This window comes from Moschus berezovskii, chromosome 11, assembly GCF_049115385.1.
Source record: "Moschus berezovskii isolate FMDL1 chromosome 11, NW_MosBer_1.0, whole genome shotgun sequence".
Taxonomy (NCBI): Eukaryota; Metazoa; Chordata; class Mammalia; order Artiodactyla; family Moschidae; genus Moschus; species Moschus berezovskii.
Window position 1 is genome coordinate 86,651,239 of NC_142470.1, and position 22,720 is coordinate 86,673,958.

Here is a 22,720-nt window from a genome sequence, read left to right on the forward strand (position 1 = left end):
TTTCTCTGTGTGTGTGTGTGTGTGTGTGTGTGTGTGTGTGTAACGTGTCCTTCCATTTCTGTGTGTGTGTGTAACCATATGAAACGTGTCCTTCCATTTCTGTGTGTGTGTGTGTGTGTGTAACCATATGAAACGTGTCCTTCCGTGTGTGTGTGTGTCTCTTAATTGGGTGATTTGCCTTGTAGGACAGGCCAAAACATGCATAAGACATTTGGTGCATGGTGAAAGTCCTTGCAGTTTGGTCCTGTGCAGTGAGCGTATTTGGTTCATGCCACATGGTTTTTTTTTTCTAAAAAAGAATTTTATTAAAAAAGCACAAATGCAAAGAAATGAACAGAGGAAAATTTATGCGTCGAACCTGGACTGGTCACTTATGATAATATACATGCTACAATTCCATTCTCCCCAATCATTCCACCTTCACCCTCTCCCACAGAGTCCCAAAGACTGTTCTAAATGCCTATGTCTCTTTTGCAGTCTCTTATACAGGGTTCAGGTTACCATTTTTCTAAATTCCATATATATGCGTTAATATACAGTATTGATGTTCTTCTTTCTGGCTTACTTCACTCTGTATAATTGGCTCCAATTTCATCCACCTCATTAAAACTGATTCAAATGCATTCTTTTTGATGGCTGAGAAATACTCCATTGTGTATATGTACCAAAGCTTTCTTATCCATTCATCTGCAGATGGACATCTAGGTTGCTTCCATGTCCTGGCTATTATAAACAGTGCTGCAATGAACATTGGAGTACATGTGTCTCTTTCAATTCTGGTTTCCTGGGTGTGTATGCCCAGGAGTGCGATCGCTGGATCATATGGCAGTTCTATTTCCAGTTTTCTGAGGAATCTCCACACTGTTCTCCATAGTGGCTGTACTAGTTTGCATTCCCACCAACAGTGGAAGAGGGTTCCCTTCTCTCCACACCCTCTCCAGCACTTATTGCATGTAGACTTTTGGATAGCAGCCATTCTGACTGGTGTGAAATGGTATCTCATTGTGGTTTTGATTTGCATTTCTCTGATGATGAGGGATGTTGAGCATTTTTTCATGTGTTTATTAGCCATCTTTATGTCTTCTTTGGAGAAATGTCTGTTTAGTTCTTTGGCCCATTTTTTGATTGGGTCACTTAGTTTTCTGGAATTAAGCTGCAGGAGCTGCTTGTATAATTTGGAGATTAATTCTTTATCAGTTGCTTCATTTGCTATTATTTTCTCCCATTCTGAAGGCTGTCTTCTCACCTTGCTTAGAGTTTCCTTTGCTGTGCAGAAGCTTTTGATTTTAATTAGGTCCCATTTGTTTATTTTTGCTTTTATTTCCAATATTCTGGGAGGTGGGTCTTGGAGGATCCTGCTGTGATTTATGTCGGAGAGTGTTTTGCCTACGTTCTCCTCTAGGAGTTTTATAGTTTCTGGTCTTACATTTAGATCTTTAATCCATTTTGAGTTTATTTTGGTGTATGGTGTTAGGAAGTGTTCTAGTTTCATTCTTTTACAAGTGGCTGACCAGTTTTCCCAGCACCACTTGTTAAAGAGACTGTCTTTTCTCCATTTTATATTCTTGCCTCCTTTGTCGAAGATAAGGTGTCCATAGGAGCGTGGGTTTATCTCTGGGCTTTCTATTTTGTTCCATTGATCTATATTTCTGTCTTTATGCCAGTACCATACTGTCTTGATGACTGTGGCTTTGTAATAGAGCCTGAAGTCCGGCAGGTTAATTCCCCCAGTTCCATTCTTCTTCCTCAAGATTGCTTTGGCTATTCGAGGTTTTTTGTATTTCCATACAAATTGTGAGATTATTTGTTCTAGTTCTGTGAAAAATATTGCCACATGGTTTTATACAGGACCTGATATCAGTCATCTTTTAGCATGGACCAAATGCCTTAAGGACATTGTGGGCAGGACCAAATATGAACAAATACCAGGAGCCTTTTGGTGTGGCTCAAAAGTCTTACGGAGGTTTTCCGTTCCGTTCCATTCAGTTGCTCAGTCCTGTCCAACTCTTTGCGACCCGTGGACTATAGCCTACCAGGCTTCTCCATCCATGGCATTCTCCACGCAAGAATACCGGAGTGGGTTACCATCTCCTTCTCCAGGGGATCTTCCCCGCCCAGGGATCGAACCCGGGTCTCCCGCATTGGAGGCAGACGCTTTAACCTCTGAGCCACCAGGGAAGCCCAACGGAGGTTTTAGGCAGAACCAAATGTCTGCTAAAATGGGTGGTTTTAGTTCATAGTCACTCATGAAGTTGTAGTCAAACTCTTGTCTGGAACTGTAGTCATCTGAAGGCTTGACTAAGGTTGAAGGATTTACTTTCTAGATAATTCACTTACATCAATATTAGCAGGAGGTCTCAATTCCTTACCATGTAGATTTCACCATAGGACAGCTTGAGTCTCTTCATAGGATGGCAGCTGATTTCTTCCAGAGGAAATGATCCCAAAGAGCAAGGAAGAAGCCACAAACTTTTTATGATGTAGTCTTAGAAGTTGTATTCTGTCATTAGCATTACAGTTTGTTCTTCAAAAGCAAGTCATTTTGTCCAGCCCACTCTCAGGAAGGGAATTAAGTTGCAACTTTTGAGGGGGCTGTTTCAAAGAATTCATGGACATATTTTTGACCACATGGCTGGGGGCAATGGGGCAAATCCTTCTCCTCTCCTTTTGTTTACTTTTCTTTACAGAACTAATATTAGAACTTTATACTGTTGCAGCATAATAGATTTTTTTGGTCTCTTGTTTTTCATTGAATATTTTTCTTTCTGTTTGATATTGTCCTTTAACAACTTTCTACACTCTGTTAAATCATTTATGTTGAATTTTTTTTCTCATTCATTTCATAATTTTGAGATCATCTTCTGTGGGAGTTCCATATGACTTTAAAGAGTGTGTCCTTTCGACAATATTGGATTCTTTTCCCCAGGGCTCCAGTGGCCTCATTGTTTTCGATATATATTTGAACTCTAAACCTCAGTAAAGAAGAGGCCTTATGAATTCCAAGAGAAGATATTTTTTTCCCCTGTCCAGATCCCAGGCCATGCCACATCCCTAGTCATCTCCTGGTGCTTGTCTGCTATTTTAATGAAGATGTAGCCCATTGAGGATTCTGGTTTTATGTGGGTGTTTGTTTTAACTCTTCCTTTGCAGGCCTATAACGTTTTCTTCTGCGCCCATTTTGGGGATAAAACTAAAGCCCTAGCTTACTAAGATTGACCTTCTCCTAAGAGACAGCTAGAATATTTGACATTTTTACTATTCTGTTTTTCATTTCTCTTTTTGCTTTTGGTTTCTGAGCAAGTCTCTTACTATTTATAAGTTTAGCTTGGCATTTAAAAAATTATTTTAAAATGTTTACCTGGTGTTACTTTCAGGGCTTTCAAGTTATCTTATTTGTCATATTGTGGGAACAGACTTGTCAAGAAGGCCTTTCTTACTGGATGAGAGTAGGCTTATAAGCCACAGAAATTAGTTACTCTATGGTTTATCCTCAGACAATGAAATTTAGCCTTGTCCCTAAAAGAATCTAAGTGAAATAGATTCTTCTCTCCCACAGTTGTAAAATACAAGTAATCTGAACTACACATTTTTACAAAACAGTTAAGTTTGTATAAGTGGGAGATCATTATCTAGTATATGAGTTCATCGTTGGGATTTAATTCAATTTCTGGAATAGTTTCTCCCACCTAACTTATTTCTTATATTTTAAAGTGATTTAATAGTGAAAAAGAAAAAACTGTTTAAATGTTTTTCATAGTCAGCAGATGCACACAGAGGAAATACTATTCAAATATTATGATATGATTAAACTATATACATATTATATATATATATATAGAGAGAGAGAGAGATGGAAAGATGCCCATGATAAGTGAAAAAGGCAAGTTCCAGAATTGTATGTGTAATATGATTCCACTTATGTTTATGTGTGTGTGCACTGCCTGCCTGCACTGTATAAAACATTGGTGTATAAAGTCATCTGGTATAGATAGGCCACACTGTTGATTTTGTTTATTATTGAGTAATAGTGGTTTGGATCAAGAAGAGACCTATCTCTGTTGATTGAAATTTTTTATAGTGAACATGTGTACTTTTATATCTATAAAGCAAATAATCTTAGGGGAAAAGTATTGTTTTTAACTTAGCCAATATGTTATATCAGTTTGTTTTTGTTTTTAAGTTTTAATAAAAACTAGTTAGACATCTTGGCTGTGCTTTCTTTAACATTTAAGAGGTATTATGATCAGGTGTAAGAAATGAAAATATAAATTAATTTCATTGACTATTTCACTGTTCTATTCATTCTTTGAACATTTACTCAGTAGCCTTTCCATGCTAGGCACTGTTCTAAACACTGGGGATACAATGAGCAAATCAGATTTTTTTTAATTCCTGCCCTCATGGAGCTTACATTTTAGTAGAATTTAAATATATTAAGTCTGTTGCTTAGTGGAACTTTTACAACTCTGTCTTTTATTGAAAAAACACACTTCGAGTAATTTTATTAACATTAATTTTCTCCTCTTATAGTAACGGGACCTCTCTCAGAACTGCAAATAGCGTATGTTAGCAGAGAAACACTACAGGTAAATTCAATGCTAATTGAAAAGTAATGTTCTTTATTAAACTAAATGTCTGATTATTGTGTATAACCTGTTAAGTAGAATAAGGATTAAATATTCCAGTTGGGAAAATTCTTGAATTTGCAAATTATATTTGTAAATAAACTATTTAAAGCTTTAGTATGATAATATCTCTTAAAATTGGATTTGCTTATTTATTTTTATATGTCTCTTAGTACCAAAGAAAGTCTTGAAAATTAAACACTCTTATGGAATTGAAACTCATTCTGATACTAATTGGATATTTATTTTTAAAATGATATTTCAAACTGAGCAGAGTTTAGTGAAAATTATTTGTCTTAGGAAAATTAGCAGTTCAGAGTGAGCTCTGCCTCTTTCATTTTCTTGATTCTTTTATCTTTTTGGATATTCCAGTAAAATAAAGTGATTGTCCCTAGAGCTTCCTGTGATGAGTAAATAAGTAGAGACTACTACTCAGTTAACCACTTTAAATCCTAGAGTGTTTTTTGTAGTAAAGTCTTATTACTGTTTCTGCCTTTTTTTTTTTTTTTTAAACTCCAGGGATTATACTATCTTCACAGTAAAGGAAAAATGCACAGAGATATAAAGGTATATATCGTATATTTACTTAATGGCCCTCTTCTTCTTAAAATATTCTGATCAAACTGAGCAAAATTGTCTCAGTCATTCTATTTGATGAATTTGTTGTCTTAATATGTTACTATAATAAAGTTGAGTGATACTTTGAAGATTTTCATTATTTTTTTATAGCAGCTCTATTGAGATACAGTTTACATACCATCAAGTTCATGCCTTTAAAGAGTACAATTGTGGATTCATGTTTTAATAACACATTTTATCTTGTTTGTAGTTATTTATTTATAAAATGTAAATTAGGTCCATAACTTCCATTAATTTATGGTCTTTAGGAAATTTCTGGTTGGCCAAAATGTTTGTTCAGTTTTTTTTCTGTAAGATGTTTAGTAAATTTTGGCAGTCTTACCTGTCTTTAATAATGTATCAAGATGGATAATTAAACCTTGCCCTTTTCCACTAGTCTTTAACTGGCGGGGGAGCAGGTGCTGCAGGCATGCTTGGTGAAACACCCCTGTGGTGGGCGCTGAGGTTATCTCCAAAGATGTCAGTCTTGCTTCTTTCTTCCTCATCCACCTCACCTCCTGCTTTTTCACTCCCCCTTTTGTTTCCTGAGATTTTCGCTTAACAGAAAGGTTCTAGCCCTTTTGGGGGGAGGGGTGGATCGTGTGTTCGTTGACTCTCTGATGAAAGCCATGGGCTCTCTGCTCAGAAAATGCCCTTATGCTCATGCCTTCAAACTGTGCATGAAATTTCAGTGGACTCTCAGATCACCTGCTGAGATCCTCTGCTTTAAGTATGATTCATAAACCACTTAAAAGACATAAGAATGGAGCCTTGGATTCAAAGATAGGAGGGATCCTAAGAAGATAAGTAAATCAAGAAAGATTCTATCATTGGCAGTTCAGTGATCTGGAAGAAGTGATAGATTTTTGTTGGAAATGGAGGTTGGAATGCTTTCTAAGCAGAGGGAACGGTGTGGGCAAAGATACAGAGATCAGAAATTGTGGGGTCATTTTAGGGATTGTAAAGTCCGCATCTTACAGATTGAAGAGAAGAAAATGTAGGAGAGTGTTAAGAGTTGGGGTTGGCCAGGGGGTTTGGTGCTCCATTCTGCAAGAATTTGTGTGCTGGACTCCACAGTTTGGACCTGATTAGGTAGATTCTGGGCATTGCCACTATTTCTCCCCTGTCTAAGCCACTGTTACATCTCATCTGGACTTATGGAATAACCTTCTAACTGGTCTTCCTGCTCCCATTCTTGAGTGGGCCTACAGTCAGTTCTCTACCTCACAACCGAAGTGACCTTTTTAACTCAGATCTTGTCACCCTTCTACTTACAAACTGCCATTGGCTTCCCATGATGCTCCATATATATTCAGATTTTTAACGTGGCCGTTAAAGTTACGCATGATCTGGCCCCTGCTTTCCTCTCCAGCCTCACTTCACATGCCTCTTCGCTTTACTCGTTCTGTTGTAGCCACACTAAACTTGCAGTTCCTGGAACATGTCAAGTTCATTCTGGTCCCAGGACTTTGTATTTGCTATTACTGGAATGTTCTAGATTTTAGCATGACTCTTACCCCTCTTCATCTGGATCTCTGTGTAATTATCACTGCCTTAGAGAGGACTTTTCTTCCAGATTTATCTTCAGAGTACTTACCTGTATCTGTCTTTGACCCATTTGTTGGTTCATTCATTCATGTGATGTGTGTGTGTGTTCATTTTTAGATTTTCTTTCTCTGCTACTTGGATGTAAGCTCCATGAGAGCTGTAACTTTTTTGTTACTATAACCCCAGAGCTTAAAATAGCCTCTGGTTGCTGGTAGTCTCTCAGGGAAGGAGGGATAAATGGGTGTGTAGATGGATGAATGGATGGAAGGAAGGAAGCATCATAACCACAGGTGACATGATATAAACTGTAATTTTTAAAAAATTAATCTGGAGAAAACAAATTGAAGACTCTGCAAGAGTCTAGATGCTAGCACCTAATTCAAGTTGAAATCGCTACTTTAGTTTTTTTTCCTTTTTGTCATGTCTCCCATTACTCCTTAGAGCTACAGTAATATCAGGGGGTGCAGATTTTGGTTATTTCTTCCTCTTTGGGGTGTGAGAAGGGATTTCCTGATATTTTTTCCCCAAACTTTCTCTTATGTAATTGATTGCATCCTGAACCATAGAGGCTGCTTACTTTTGCTTTCTCATTTAAAAGTTGCCCAGGGAGGAGGGGGGTGCAGCCTGTAGTACCTTTTGGAGGCAGTATTTCTATGTAACATGTTAATTGGGCATACTTTAAATCATAAGCATTTCTAGGTCTGAGGCTGCCATTTGTTATTTTAAATGTGTATGTTTAATGTATTACATGTGCGGTCTGCTAAAATATTTCCTACTTTAACTAAAATGTTCTCACTTTGAAGGGAGCTAACATTCTATTAACGGATAATGGTCATGTAAAATTAGGTAAGTAAATTTGAGTTTTATCACTTACACAAATTTATTTCAAAGCATAGTAAGTTTGCTTTACTCTGTAGGACTAGGTTTCCCCTTTTAGCAGTGTCTATATATTTTTAGGTAGAAATTTCATTGCTGAACATAGCATATATAATCTCTCTGTATCTGTTTCCTCTTAAATGGGAATCACATTTGTCCTTCACATATGACAGATTTGTTATAAATAATGATTGATGGTATAATGAATAGTGAAATAATATACCTTCAAAATTCTTTCACCTATAACCCTAAAGGAATGGGACTTCTAGTAAGAAATCTGTACAAAATTACACTGTAACCAAAAAGCAAGGCAAACAGACAAAAGCAAAAAATCAATAATGCCAAAAATCCTACCTACTTACGTAAGCTTTTAAAATAAAACACAGTATTAACTTATACAAGAATGCGATTTAGATGCTAAATGGGCTTTTATTTTGTAACTTTTGGTTGTCACCCTATGATTAAAGCAGTTCAAAACATAAAATATAACTTAATTTGAAAGTTTAAGATAGAAAATATGTACCATATAGTAACTTTATAAAATTGTGTCTGTTAGGCTTGAAAGAATTATTTTGAACTACATACCACTATAAAATCAAAATTTAAATATTTATTTTCTAAAAATAAGATAAAACTATTTTGATCTATAGCCTATAATAGGACTAAGCAAATTTTAAAGTATAATAATTTGAATAAAATAATTTCCTAAGTCACCTCTATATATGAGAAAAGCAGCTATCTAACTATTGATGGCTTAGTGAACAATTTCCATCTGCAATTTAATGTTTTGTGTCAATATTATGTGCCTTTATATCTTAGTTTGTAAAGATTTATAAATCATTCATTAAAAAACTAGAAAATATAGAATTCAACATACTTAAATAACAACATAAAAATGACACAAAGATAAATTTCTTGATGGTGATTGGTATTGGTATTAGAATGTATTGCCAAGGTAAGATTTTTAGAAAACGTCTGTTTCAGTGTTGTTTCATGGTAGATTTGCCAGTAGAGATTTATTATTATTATTTTTTTTATGTGAGATGTCACATGTAGGGCAGGAAATGAATGGAATGTATTCCTACTTAAGGTCCCTTCCAGCGACTTTACTTGAATTTCAGGTCCTGGGACTTAGAAATTATAGCATTAAGTCTGGCAGGTTAGAGTCTATCAATTGTTTCTTCATCAAAATTATTAATCTTGACTTTTGTGGTCGTTTGATTCGTGTGGGGATGTATGGGAATCCACATGGCTATCATGCACCATATTTCATGATATTTTAATGCTAGTCCGCTTAAAGATTTTAGAGTGATGTTTGGGAATATCTCATTTCTATGAAATTAATTAAAATAATTATTGAAATGTTTTCATGTTACTTTAATTTTACTTTCAGTTTTATTTTCTAAATGTTTCTCTCTTTTTTTAATAGCTGATTTTGGGGTGTCTGCTCAGATAACAGCTACAATTGCCAAACGGAAGTCTTTCATTGGTACACCATATTGGTAATTTTATTTTGACTGATAGTTTAACTTTCTGTTTTTCTATCATTATTGTATGCAGTGTTTATATTAAGGAGGTCATCAACAGGCCAAGCAATTTAGGCATATACACTGTGGATGAATTACCTAATCATTGAATATTCTACCATGTTATTTTTCATTAAGTAGAAAAGGCATTAAAGATTGATGTGGCTTTTAGAAAACCTGACACAAACCTGATAGTTCCAGTTTTGCCCCCAAAAAACCCTCAACTCTTGGTCCTACACATATTGTATGTATTTTCATAGATCAGTCCGTATTCTGATGAATTTTCCAACATTATATTATTCACAGTATTCTCTTGCTCAAAACTTTTTGAACCAACTAGTTGGAAGGAACCTAGTCATCAGTAAAGTGATAATTGGCTTACATTAAATTTTACTTATTTCTGGGGCTCTTGACTTGCTCGTTGGTCTTTTCCTCCACACACTCTTAGATTTGTCCTTCCTCCTATTTGCCACATCATTTACTATTATTTTACTTCTGTCCAAATGTGTCTTCTAGATTTTTCAAAGATGATATGTTTATATTTCCCTTTTTGTTCTCATTATTTGGGGTTGATTTCTGAGAGGAATAAGAGATTAAAGAGTTATCTGTTACAACTCTTTTTAGGTACTCTGTCTCCTCAGTTTGATTTTAAACATCTGGAGGAGCTCTCATGCAGTCTTCAGAATCTAACATGATTTTCCTCTGACTCTTCAACTCTCTAGTATCATGTTTTTCCCACCTAAACTCTAGGGATGTAGAATATTAACAGAATCTCTCATTCACTGTCACTAAGGTTGGCTGTTATTTCAGTTAATCAAAAAAATTCTGTGATATTGGCAAATCTCAATACACTACACATGTACTTTAAACATTTTACTTCAGTTTAAGGTGAGTGTACTTATTTTTGGCAGGGGGTAGTCTTCTGATATAGGATCAAGGCCTTGTCTTTGTGCAGATAACTAATTCAGTTCAGTTCAGTCGCTTAGTCGTGTCTGACTCTTTGCGACCCCATGAATCGCAGCACGCCAGGTCTCCCTGTCCATCACCAGCTCCCGGAGTATACTCAAACTCATGTCCACGAGTTGGTGATGCCATCCAGCCATCTCATCCTCTGTCGTCCCCTTCTCCTCCTGCCCCCAATCCCTCCCAGCATCAGCGTCTTTTCCAGTGAGTCAACTCTTCGCATGAGGTGGCCGAAGTATTGGAGTTTCAACTTTAGCATCAGTCCTTCCAATGAACACTCAGAACTGATCTCCTTTAGGATGGACTGGTTGGACCTCTTTGCGGTCCAAGGGACTCTCAAGAGTCTTCTCCAACACCACAGTTCAAAAGCATCAGTTCTTCAGCGCTCAGCTTTCTTCACAGTCCAACTCTCACATCCATACATGACCACTGGAAAAACCACAGCCTTGACTAGACGGACCTTTGTTGGCAAAGTATATGCAAATGAACCATGATTTTTAGTTTGTGTTTCTCTAAAGTCTGGTCCACTTCATGGGAAATAGATGGGGAAACAGTGAAAACAGTGTCAGACTTTATTTTTTTGGGCTCCAAAATCATTGTGGATGCTGATTTCAGCCAGGAAATTAAAAGACGCTTACTCCTTGGAAGGAAAGTTATGACCAGCCTAGATAGCATATTAAAAAGCAGAGACATTACTTTGCCAACCAAGGTCCGTCTAGTCAAGGCTATGGTTTTTCCCGTGGTCATGTATGGATGTGAGAGTTGGACTGTGAAGAAAGCTGATCGCCAAAGAATTGATGCTTTTGAACTGTGGTGCTGGAGAAGACTCTTGAGAGTCCCTTGGACTGCAAGGAGATCCAACCAGTCCATTCTAGAGGAGATCAATCCTTGGTGTTCATTGGAAGGACTGATGCTAAAGCTGAAACTCCAATACTTTAGCCACCTCATGCGATGAGTTGACTCACTGGAAAAGAGTCTGATGCTAGGAGGCATTGGGGGTGGGAGGAGACGGGGACGACAGAGAATGAGATGGCTGGATGGCATCACCGACTCGATGGACATGAGTTTGAGTGAACTCCGGGAGTTGGTGATGGACAGAGAGGCCTGGCGTGCTGTGGTTCATGGGGTCACAAAGAGTTGGACATGACTGAGCGACTGAACTGAACTGAACTGAAAGTCTAGTGAGAGCCTAGCCTGTCAGGTTTGTTGAGGTATAAATGTAACATTATTAGGTGTATGATTCTGTGAATGTTGAGAAATTCTGTGGCTGTAAAAAATATCACCACAATCACTGTAAAACATAGGTTTCCATCACCCAGGAAAGTTTCCTTTTGTCCCCTTTTCATAAACTATTTTTGCCCATCTCTAGCCTCTGGCAGCAGCTGATCTGATTTTTGTCTCTGTAGTTTTGCCTTTTCCCACAGTATCATGCAAATGGAATCATGCAGTGTGTAGCCTTCCTAATCTTTTACAGCTGTCCTGTTCTTAACCTGGTTTGCCAAATTTTTTTGGTTTTTCATCTTTAGAAACTTGTCTTCAAGAATCTTTTCTAAAGCATACATTATCATTTTCATGACAACTTATTCTTTTTACCTTCATAATAAATTAGTTTTTATAATATTTAATTAAATTACATATTCATAGAAACAAGTGTAACAAACAGGTTTACAGATGACTCAGTTGGCTGTGGTAAGGATGCAACTTAATTGGCAGGAGAAGTGCATGGGGTGGAATCTGTCACTCATATTTTTGTAGAGGAAGAGGGAGCATCACCTGTGAGCTCGTTAAGGTGCTGCCTGTGTGCACCTTCATCCTCTATAGGGCATTTCCACAGCTGGCTGGAACCTAGCCACCAATAAAATCCTTAAAAATTCACTTTTCTTATGATAATTTGCATAGTCATAAGAGCTACTTTAAAGTTAAAAACCATCTTAAGATCAAGGGTTTATAAATTTAGAAGGAGTTTTATTGTTTGTTTGTTAACTTGACTGACTTCCTTGACTTTTCCTGAAATAATACCAGGAAAATAAACATTCTTGAAAGCCTGCCTAGTTAAATCATACTTTTTATGTAAGAGTTGAAGTGTTATCTCATGTAGTTATTTTTCAGAACTACTGCTTAGAATTTGAAATTTTTTATATTTGAAAATCAGTGTAAATATTTAATAAAATATAGATTTATAGAGATAGAATAAGACTACAATAAAGTTGAAAGAAAAAATTTACTGAATTAGGTAACTTTCCTCTGAGTAAATACATTTGTTTAAAAAAAGCAGTCATTTTTATAGCTTTCCACACACCAATTAAGTTTATAGTAAATACGAGTTAAGTACTAAATCAAGCTTCTTGGTGCCCTGGTAAATAGTTTTGGTCAAGTGAAAACAGAGACCGGATAGCAGTTATTGATGTAAAAAGGAAGAACTAAAAATGATAAATTATTTATCACTGTATGTTATTTCTCTATAGAATTTTGCATATACAAAGGAAGAGAGATTGGGGTTTGGACAAATTTAGTACATTTTGCTCTATTACATTTGTAAATTGTTATAAACCTCTATACTAAATAGCTAACTTAGCAAAGTAACAGATGAGAAACCAGTAGGAGCTGGGGATGGGGAGGGTCTTAAGAGATGTCGCGATCTCATCTTATGAGATGTCGCAATCTTGGGAAGTACGAGCCATCTTAAGTACTCCATACTTATTTTTCAGATGTCAAGGTCTAAGTAGGCCTCAGTTTACACAGTGATGGTTCCATGTGTCTGGTGGGAGTAAGAAGATAAAATACAGTAAACAGGTTTTTCTTCTCTGGAATATTTCCTCCAGGATGGCTCCAGAAGTCGCAGCTGTTGAGAGGAAAGGAGGGTACAATCAGCTGTGTGATCTCTGGGCAGTGGGGATCACTGCCATCGAACTTGCCGAGCTGCAGCCTCCTATGTTTGACCTACACCCGATGAGGTCAGTGTGTCCTACCTAAAGAATGCTGTGCTTCAGTTAAGGTCCCGTCCCCCTCCCAATATTATTCATCATGTCATGACCAAATAGCATTCTTGGTTTTGCTTCAACTTATTTGGGAATAGTAGTAGCAGAATTAATGTTTTATACTAAAGTATGCAGTCTTAAAATGCTGTGTAATGATTGTTGATTTTTCAGAGCATTATTTCTAATGACAAAAAGCAATTTTCAGCCTCCTAAACTAAAGGATAAAATGAAGTGGTAAGTATTTTTGTGCTATTTACTTTTATAGTCATGAGCAAAAAACAGAATTGAAATTTTATCATCTGATTTTCAAAATTTCTTAGGTCAAATAGTTTTCATCATTTTGTGAAAATGGCACTTACCAAAAATCCGAAGAAAAGACCTACTGCTGAAAAGTTACTGCAGGTATCATTTTTGCCCTGAAAAATGTCTTTTTTCCAAAAGGTAAGATGTCACTTAATCAAGACTTCTAATAAGTACTATGTTTTTTTTATTTTTGTAGCACCCGTTTGTCACACAGCCTTTGACACGGTCTTTGGCAATTGAACTGTTGGATAAAGTGAATAACCCAGATCATTCCACTTACCATGATTTTGATGATGATGATCCTGAGGTAGGAACTGTTTTTACCGTTTTTACCAAGTGGTATATGTAATGTATGTATATGAGTATATACATCGCGGAATCAGTTTGCTTAAGGTCTGGGTCTAATTTAAATAAACTCTTGAGGGAAGAAATAACCCCTTGATTTTGCCTGTCCTAGAGAAGTCATGAGCTGAGTTTTTTCTGTTGACTACTTTGGAAGACTGTTTTCTGAAAATATTAAAGGTAAAGGCTGCATTGCAGGCAGGGAAGTCCAATAGTAAAGGCAGAATCATCTAATCCACTTCTTGAAATCACTCCATTTATTTTAAAGTAGTCATTTTAGATGAAGTTGCCAAATAAATAATCCATTGTAAAAGAGAACCATTGCAAATGGGAACCACCTATACAAGATGTTAGAATATACACAAAATTTCTGTTCTGTTTTCTTCTCAAAAAGAATCCATGCACAGTACTTCATGAGTTATTCATGGTTAGTGGAAAGTATAGGATTGACTTTGTTGGTGACTAATACCCTAATTGTCTGCTATGTTTATCCAGTGTAATTAGAGAATTAATTAACCCTAGTGTGATGGGAGAATAGATATAAAAGGAAGCTTTCACTTTGGTTGGCATATTTAGCATTCCTTACCCAGCTAATAATTGTGACACCAAAGATCAACTCATATATGTTACATGTCAGGATTCTGTTACTGAGTATGTAGCTGAGGTGGATAGTCTTGAACTTGACTGGCTTTTAGAAGGTACTTAAAATGGTGTAAATTTTAGTGATGATACTGAAGAAGCTATGGCTCTCGGTGGTCAGAAAGATGGTCTTAGCTTATCTTAGGTCAGAGAACCTTTCAATCAGTTCACCACTGTTCTAACTTATATTTATACAGCTGTAAATAAGCCACTGTCCTTTTGTTTAAAGGTCTAGAAAGACATTTGGAAATTTAAAACACTTAAAAATTATTAAATATTATTGATTTTATACTAGGGAGAAATTGGGTTTTGTTGTTTTGCTTTATAAATTCTTCTTTAATATATAGGTTTTGCCTTGATTTGGATAGTAGTAAAGGACTGTAAAAATGATCAAGTGAGCTGAAATCCTGCAAAGCAATCTAAATTGTCCATAAGGAAAATTATAATTGTTTTGTGATCTTAAAAAGTTTTTGTCAGAAGATTAGAATCTCTCTTGTCAGTTTTAAATGTATAGAGAAGTGAAAAATAGTGAAACTAATATTTAGTACATTGTGATATATTAGAACCTGTGAGTATTGTTTCTTTTCTTTGTTTAAATAAAAAAACCACTTCGGTGGATTATTTCACTATCAAGTAGTCTGTTTATTGAGTAGACTGCACAGTGTCTGCCTTCTTCTTGTCATTTAACTTCATGACACGGAGCAGGTATTTTTATGCTTTGCTGAATGTCATTTTCCTAAGTTCAGAGTGCCCCTAGCATTTTATCCTTTGAACTTGCAATGTATAAATAATCTCAGTATTCCTGTGATGTGAAATTTTTTGCTAGTGCCCCTTCTTCTAGGGCATCTTCATCCTTTTTATCAGAACTTCTTAACTTGTGGCAGATTCACCTTCACTAAGTTACCATGTCTGTATGTCTGCAGTCTCTTGAACAGCGGCAATGTCAGCATTCTCACTATTGTCTGTTTTATCTTGTAGTTTCATTTCCAACATTAATCCAGAGTGATCACTTTCCATTTCTTTGCAGCAGTTTTATCTTTATTGGTTAATTCCTTCTTTCAGTTACGAGTTTTTGTAAAAATGTCACGTGAGTATATTATCCCTGGGAGACAGGGAAACAACACAGCTACACACTTTGCTGTCTGTGCATGAATTGAATAACAGATGCTCAGGGATCATTCACAGATGTACTTTGAAAGTGGTGATGTGATTAGCTACTGATCATGATGTACATCTGTTATTATAAATAGACTATAAATTGTCTTGCCTGGTGGCTCAGTCAGTAAATAGTCTGCTTGCAATGCGGGAGGCCCGGGTTCAGTCTCTGGGTCAGGAAGAACGATCCCTTGGAGAAGGAAATGGCAACCTACTTGAGTATTCTTGCCTGCAGAATCCCGTGTACAGAGGACTCCAGTGGGCTACAGTCCATGGGGTCACAAAGAGTTAGACACGACTGTGACTAACACACACACATAAGTCTATAGTCATTTGTGGACTGAAGAGCTCACAGTGAAGTTTCTATCTTATGCAATTACAATCATTATACTGAATGATGATAAGATACTAATATACTGAATAATACATAATTAATAATTTATAATATACAGTTAATACATTGGTGACTAAAATTTGAATCATGTTAGAGAGGACTAGTATAATTTAACTATATTATAGTAACTGAAATTTGTGCGTATCAAGATTCAGGACATGAACTACCTGTACTCTTTCAGTGCATTGGATGCTGCGCTGTTGTCTCTTGCTTCAGCCTGTTTACTTGGTGTGCTGGATTATAAAGTCCTTTAAAATGTGTTTAAAGAGGAGAAATAATAAACCAAATGTAGAAGCAAGCTGTAGAGTAAAGACTTCTGAAATTTTCTCATATGGCAGAGAAAGAAATTTCTCCTTATCAAGACGGTGTTATTGGTATTATAATTATAGGTTAAGGATGGGGGTAGCTTTTCTTCTGACCACAGTTTAAGATCTTTTTATTTTTTTTTGATCATACTTTCCCCAGAGAAATTTATAGTAATTTGTATATATATACTACAGTATATGTTATGCGTAAAAAGTAATATCTGTCTTACTATTTGCAAATGATTTGTAATTGCTAAGTGCCGTATTGTCACTCAGAATTTGAATGTGTTTAGTATTTCAGCGGAGAAGGCAATGGCAAGCCACTCCAGTACTATTGCCTGGAGAATCCCATGGATGGAGGAGCCTGGTAGGCTGCAGTCCATGGGGTCGCTAAGGGTCGGACATGACTGAGCGACTTCACTTTTCACTTTCACACATTGGAGAAGGAAATGGCGACCCACTCCCGTGTTCTTGCCTGGAGAATCCCAGGGACGGGGGAGCCTGGTGGGCTTCTGTCTATGGGGTCACACAGAGTCGGACACGACTGAAGTGACGCAGCAGCAGCAGTATTTCAGCAGTTGCTGATACTATATATATATTGTGGAAACTGAATTTTCTTGAAAATATTTAGCACGTGTACTAGTTCTACTGTAGTCTTTAGTTTTTCTTTAATTTATTATATATTATTCACAGTGGAAGAAAGGCCACTTTTCATGTAGGGTTCCCATGTAATTTCTGTTTTAGAAGTACTGCATGTTGAAGTAATAGTGATTCTGGTTTTTACTTCATAGTATTTTCTTCTATATGTTAACCCACTTACTAGGTACAACATTATAAGATTTAATAACTTTATAATTTTACCTTTGAAGCTGGGAAAGTAAAACGATTCTCGTAGAAAGGGCAGATTTCATCCATGTTCAGTGACAACAGCAATGTGTGTTACTAATCTAACATGATACCCATTTTTGCTTGTTTTTGCTCCAAATATGTTATCAAAAGTCCAGGGTTTTTCTCATTCTGCAGCTAACTAGCTGAATGTCCTCATCTATAAAATGAAGATAAAGATTTGTTTCACAAGTTTGAGAACAAAATGGGCTGAGGTATATGAAAGCACTTTGTAAACTGCAACTCACTGTGTATGTTTGAAGTTTAAATACTTTTAAAAGTTATTTTTGCTTCTGTTTTATTACCCACTGTTTTCATATTTGGGTCTCTCAGATTCATATATCTTTATTTCCTGAGAGATGTCTGCATTGAGAATAGTTAACTTGAGTCCTGTTCTTGATTTGCCTTATAGAGTCTTAAGAATTTGAGCTCAAGTATTTATGAGTTACATTTTCCAAAAAGATAGATGTAAGAATGTATCTTCTTCACAGCTAATAACTTTAAAGATAATGTTCCACACACAGGGAGAAAAACCTATTTGGTACATGAAATAGATGCTGGCATAGAGTATAAAGAATGAAGTCGCAGAAGCTTTTCAGATAGAGCCATTTTTACTTCATGAAGATTGGAGAATGTCCATGTGTTAGTAACTCACCCCCACTTCCCCTCCCCCAGGATACCTCTCTCTGAATGTGACAGTACACATAGAGAGAATTTCATAAAGTAAAAGGAAAGAAAATAAAGTGCTGCTTCTATAAGAAAAACCATTAAGGTGGGGGAAATGTGTTTACTAGGTAAGACGACCATAAATCATTAATGCCTTTAGCATTATTTCATTTCATTTATTTTATCCTTGATATAAGAAATTGAGGCAGATTTTTTTTTTAATTACAGTTTTCTCCTCTGAAACAGGGAAAGCTTGCTGCAGCTTTTGAACACCTGTTGTATTGTAAAAGTATTCATTTTTGAATATTTATTTATATTCAACTCATAAGAACACTCCTATATTCACTTATAAGAATATGCCTGCAATGCCTGAGACCTGAGTTCAATCCATGGGTCGGGAAGATCACCTGGAGAAGAGAATGACTATCCACTCCAGTATTCTTGCCTGTAGAATCCCATGGACAGAGGAGCCTGGCAGGCTACAGTCCATGGGACCACAAAGAGTTAGTTGCACACAACTGAGCAACTAACACTTTCATAAGAAAACTTATTGGGAACCTGCTGTGGATAATGTTTATTCCTAATCTTAAACTCCCAATTTGAAAAGAAAAGAGTTTTCAATTTGTGGTTGCCATTTAAAAATAGTAATAATAAAGTTGTATTTTGTTGCCATTTTTATGTAAAGTGAGAGATTTCTTTCATATGTGGGTAATTCTGTGGACAAGACAGTGACTTGTCCTTGACTTTGTTTTTTCCTAGCCTCTTGTTGCTGTCCCACATAGGATTCACTCAACGAGTAGAAATGTAAGAGAAGAAAAAACACGCTCGGAGATAAACTGTAAGTATATATTGTATAGAGTTTGTAATTTAACAATGAAAAATAAGATTTCAAGTTGTAATTTAGTTGCCATTATTTTTGCTCCATTTTCTTCCAAATAGTTTTCATGTTTTAGATGCTTTGAAAGGTAGAGTTTAATTAAGGCAGTAAGAATTTTGTTTTCTTGCTCCTGGGAGCTTTCTGGCGGTGGCTGGGGATGTGTATTTATGTTGTTATTATTTGGGAAGAGGAATAAAATTCCTAGAGTAGGCAGGATAGAAGGAATCAAGGCAGCGCTCCCTAAACTTCCTTGTTAGTAGACTGAGCGACTTCACTTTAACTTTTCACTTTCCACTTTCACACATTGGAGAAGGAAATGGCAACCCACTCCAGTGTTCTTGCCTGGAGAATCCCAGGGACGGGGGAGCCTGGTGGGCTTCCGTCTATGGGGTCACACAGAGTCGGACACGACTGAAGTGACTTAGCAGCAGCAGCAGCACTTGCCTAGAGAGCTTGCTAAAATGCCCTTTCAGATTCAGTAGTTCTGAGGTGAAATCTGAGGTTCTCTGCTTCTGACGAGCTCCCAGGTTACACAGAAGCTGATGGTCCAGAAAAGCCAGAAGAGCAGAGGGCTGCAAACTTTAAGTAAGGCAACTATCAGCATTTAATAGAAAATAAAAAAGAAATGCAAAGATGAATAGATCTGCCTGTGGGATGGAGTCATACAACTGATTAATAACAAGCCCGAGATCTCTCAGCTTCCAGCCAGAGGTCTTTGGCTCCACAGAAACCACCTCGGCACACCTGTGTGACCTTCACCCTGGAAGTCCTTTGTGAACCTTCCTTTGGAATTGTGACTGGACCTTACACCGTGTATTAAGTTCTTGGCAGATTTTGGTGCTGGTGCTACCTAGAAATGCTCATTTAAGATGGAAATTCTTGAAAAATAAGCACACTCTACTTGGCAAAAAGCCCAGGACTGGGATTTATACTTTGCCTACAGTTTTGTGACCATGTTAAATTACCTTTATACCTCCCACTGAAGTCACATGGGTTAAATTTGCTAATTTCTCCTCAAAAGTGTTCTCTGAAAATGACAACCTTAGCATGCAAGCATTCCCCATTAAAAAAAAATGTTATTTTTATTTATTATTATTATTTTACTTTGGCTCTGCTGGGTCTTTGTTGTGGCATGTGGGCTTAGTTGACCCACGGCATGTGGGATCTTCCTGGACCAGGAGTGGAACCCATGTCCCCTTCATTGCAAAGTAGATTCTCAACCACTGGACCACCAGGAAAGTCCCCCATTATTTTTTAAACTTTAAAAAAATTCATTTATTTTATTTTTGACTGTGCTGGGTCTTCATTGCTATGTGTGGGCTTTCTCTGGTTGGTGGCAGGTGGGGGCTACTCCAGGTGTCGTACGTGGGCGTCTCATTGCGGCGACTTCTCTTGTTGCAGAGCACGGGTTCTGGAGCATGCAGGCTCAGTAGCTGTGGTGCAAGGACTTGGTTGCTTGGTGGCATGTGGAATCTTCCCAGACCAGGGATCAAACCCATATCCCCTGTATGACAGGCGGATTCTTAACCATTGGACCACCAGAGAAGCCCTCCATTATTTTTTACTATGCGAAAGTAGTTACAGTATGTCTTTGTTGTTTCTTTAATAATACAAGAGGTGATTAGAGATGCCTTTGTAGTTGATTCAGAAAACCTTATTTGTTCAGTACTATTGAAAATCTGAAGTACTTTCTGTTACGTTATCCAGTTATATTTTTAAGTTGTATTGTCAGGCTCTTTATTGCAAAGTGCAGTTACCTCTGGGTCCTTCTTTAGTAGTTTATATCAGTGATTATCAGCTCCTAACTACATATGCATATATATTCTATTTAGCTAAATGCCACCACCCTAGTTTTCCTGAGATTCTGATATGCCCTGTTTTGGTGGGAGCAGGTGATACGTGATGGACATCTTCTCCCCATTTACCAGTGAGAAAGGTGTCATGTCCTTCAAGTATGTTGAGGTAGCAACAGGATTAAAATCACCACTTCTTATAACTTGTGGATTTGATATTTGAGCCTTTAAAATCTTACACAGTGTTCTAGTATGTGCTTTCTTAGGATGTTTTATGATTTTATATGAGATATTATAAAGAATAGGCAGTCATGCTATTGACAATAAAGACAGGCTTTGAAAAATGACTTATTTTAGTAGTCGTATATCTTTGTTCCTTTAATAATGTTTTCTGTTTACAATTACATGATGTCTCTTCATGTAACTGAGGTTTTCTGTTTATTAAGCTAAATGGTGTTAAGGCAATATATGTAAAAACTGACTTGCTTTCAGAAAAGTTATTATTCTTTCCCTTTTAGAAAGTCCCTCTGCCTTCAGTTAAATATGGTAAGCAAAGACTCGCTGTGAGAAGAAGTAATTCTGGGACTCTTCTTGTCTGCCATAGTAGGATCAGTTTTGACCCTAATAGTAGTGATGGGTCAGCAAGTGATCATGTCAGAGCTGTTTCAAAGAACTAAGAGGGAGTTTTCATCTGGATGCTGCTGCTTAGTCACTTCAGTTGTGTCCGACTCTGTGTGACCCTATGGACTGCAGTCCATCAGGCTCCTCTGTCCATGGGATTCTCTAAGCAAGAGTACTAGAGTGGGTTGCCATGCTCTCTTCCAGGGGACCTTCCCAACCCAGGGATTGAACCCGGATCCCCTGCGTTGCACACAGATTCTTTACCACTGAGCCACCAGGGAAGCCCTTTCATCTGGATAGTAAAACATAAATTTAGGGAAAGTTATGACCAACCTAGACAGAATATTAAAAAGCAGAGACATTACTTTGCCAACAAAGGTCCATCTAGTCAAGGCTGTGGTTTTTCCAGTGGTCGTGTATGGATGTGAGAGTTGGACTGTGAAGAAAGCTGATCGCCGAAGAATTGATACTTTTGAACTGTGGTGCTAGAGAAGACTCTTGAGAGTTCCTTGGCCTGCAAGGAGATCCAACCAGTCCATTCTAAAGGAGATCAATCCTGGGTGTTCATTGGAAGGACTGATGATAAAGCTGAAACTCCAATACTTTGGCCACCTCATGCAAAGAGTTGACTCACTGGAAAAGAGTCTGATGCTGGGAGGGATTGGGGGCAGGAGGAGACGGGGACAACAGAGAATGAGATGGCTGGATGGCATCACCGACTCAATGGACATGAGTTTGAGTGAACTCCGGGAGTTGGTGATGGACAGGGAGGCCTGGCGTGCTGTGATTCATGGGGTTGCAAAGAATCAGACACGACTGAGCAACTGAACTGAACTGAACTTGACATATGTTCAAGGAGATAGTAGCAGAAACAGAGATCAAGATCAACAGGTGGTTACAGATAAGTAGGAATTTTCAACATTATCATAAATAGTACTGCAGCCTGGGGTGATTGTCCAGCAGTTATTTGAACAGAAGCTGGAAGATCCTGTGGCAGAAACCGTCATAACTTAAGGAAAGTTGGAGAAAACAGAAGAGTGATACCAATGTAAGGTGTAAAGAATGAATCTTCGGATTTTGTGACTCTGGGAATGCATTCCCACAGAGTATAAGGGTGTTGAATACCTGTGACAGTTGGGGTTCTGTCCTTGTTATGAAAGTTAGTCTTAAGACAGCATCACTTAAATCCACGCACTTTATCTTTGACAAAGGAGGCAAGAATATATAGTGGAGAAAAGACAATCTCTTTAACAAGTGGTGCTGGGAAAACTGGTCAACCACTTGGAAAAGAATGAAACTAGAACACTTTCTAACACCATACACAAAAATAAACTCAAAATGGATTAAAGATCTACACGTAAGACCAGAAACTATAAAACTCCTAGAGGAAAATATAGGCAAAACACTCTCTGACATAAATCATAGCAGGATCCTCTATGACCCACCTCCCAGAGTAATGGAAATAAAAGCAAAAATAAACAAATGGGACCTAATTAAACTTAAAAGCTTTTGCACAACAAAGGAGACTATAAGCAAGGTGAAAAGACAGCCTTCAAAATGGGAAAAAATAATAGCAAACAAAGCAACTGACAAAGAATTCGTCTCA

General features: G+C 37.2%; 1 protein-coding gene across 6 annotated transcripts in view; it reads left to right on the top strand.

Moving 5' to 3' along the window:
• The window catches only part of MAP4K3 (mitogen-activated protein kinase kinase kinase kinase 3), a 188,559-nt gene that overhangs the window by 108,533 nt on the left and 57,306 nt on the right, over positions 1 to 22,720 (top strand). For 5 of the 6 annotated variants that reach the window (XR_008682395.2, XM_055399283.2, XM_055399285.2 and 2 more), the window contains exons 5-13: positions 4,531 to 4,586; positions 5,145 to 5,192; positions 7,595 to 7,637; positions 9,097 to 9,169; positions 12,979 to 13,110; positions 13,306 to 13,368; positions 13,455 to 13,536; positions 13,634 to 13,744; positions 18,583 to 18,661. Coding sequence is in view for 5 of the 6 variants with exons in the window: in XM_055399283.2 (XP_055255258.1) it covers positions 4,531 to 4,586; positions 5,145 to 5,192; positions 7,595 to 7,637; positions 9,097 to 9,169; positions 12,979 to 13,110; positions 13,306 to 13,368; positions 13,455 to 13,536; positions 13,634 to 13,744; positions 18,583 to 18,661 (687 nt within the window). In the remaining variant the exon portion in view is untranslated. Of the gene's footprint in view, positions 1 to 4,530; positions 4,587 to 5,144; positions 5,193 to 7,594; positions 7,638 to 9,096; positions 9,170 to 12,978; positions 13,111 to 13,305; positions 13,369 to 13,454; positions 13,537 to 13,633; positions 13,745 to 18,582; positions 18,662 to 22,720 lie in introns of those variants that run through there. The other variant, XM_055399288.2, reaches the window with a different exon arrangement.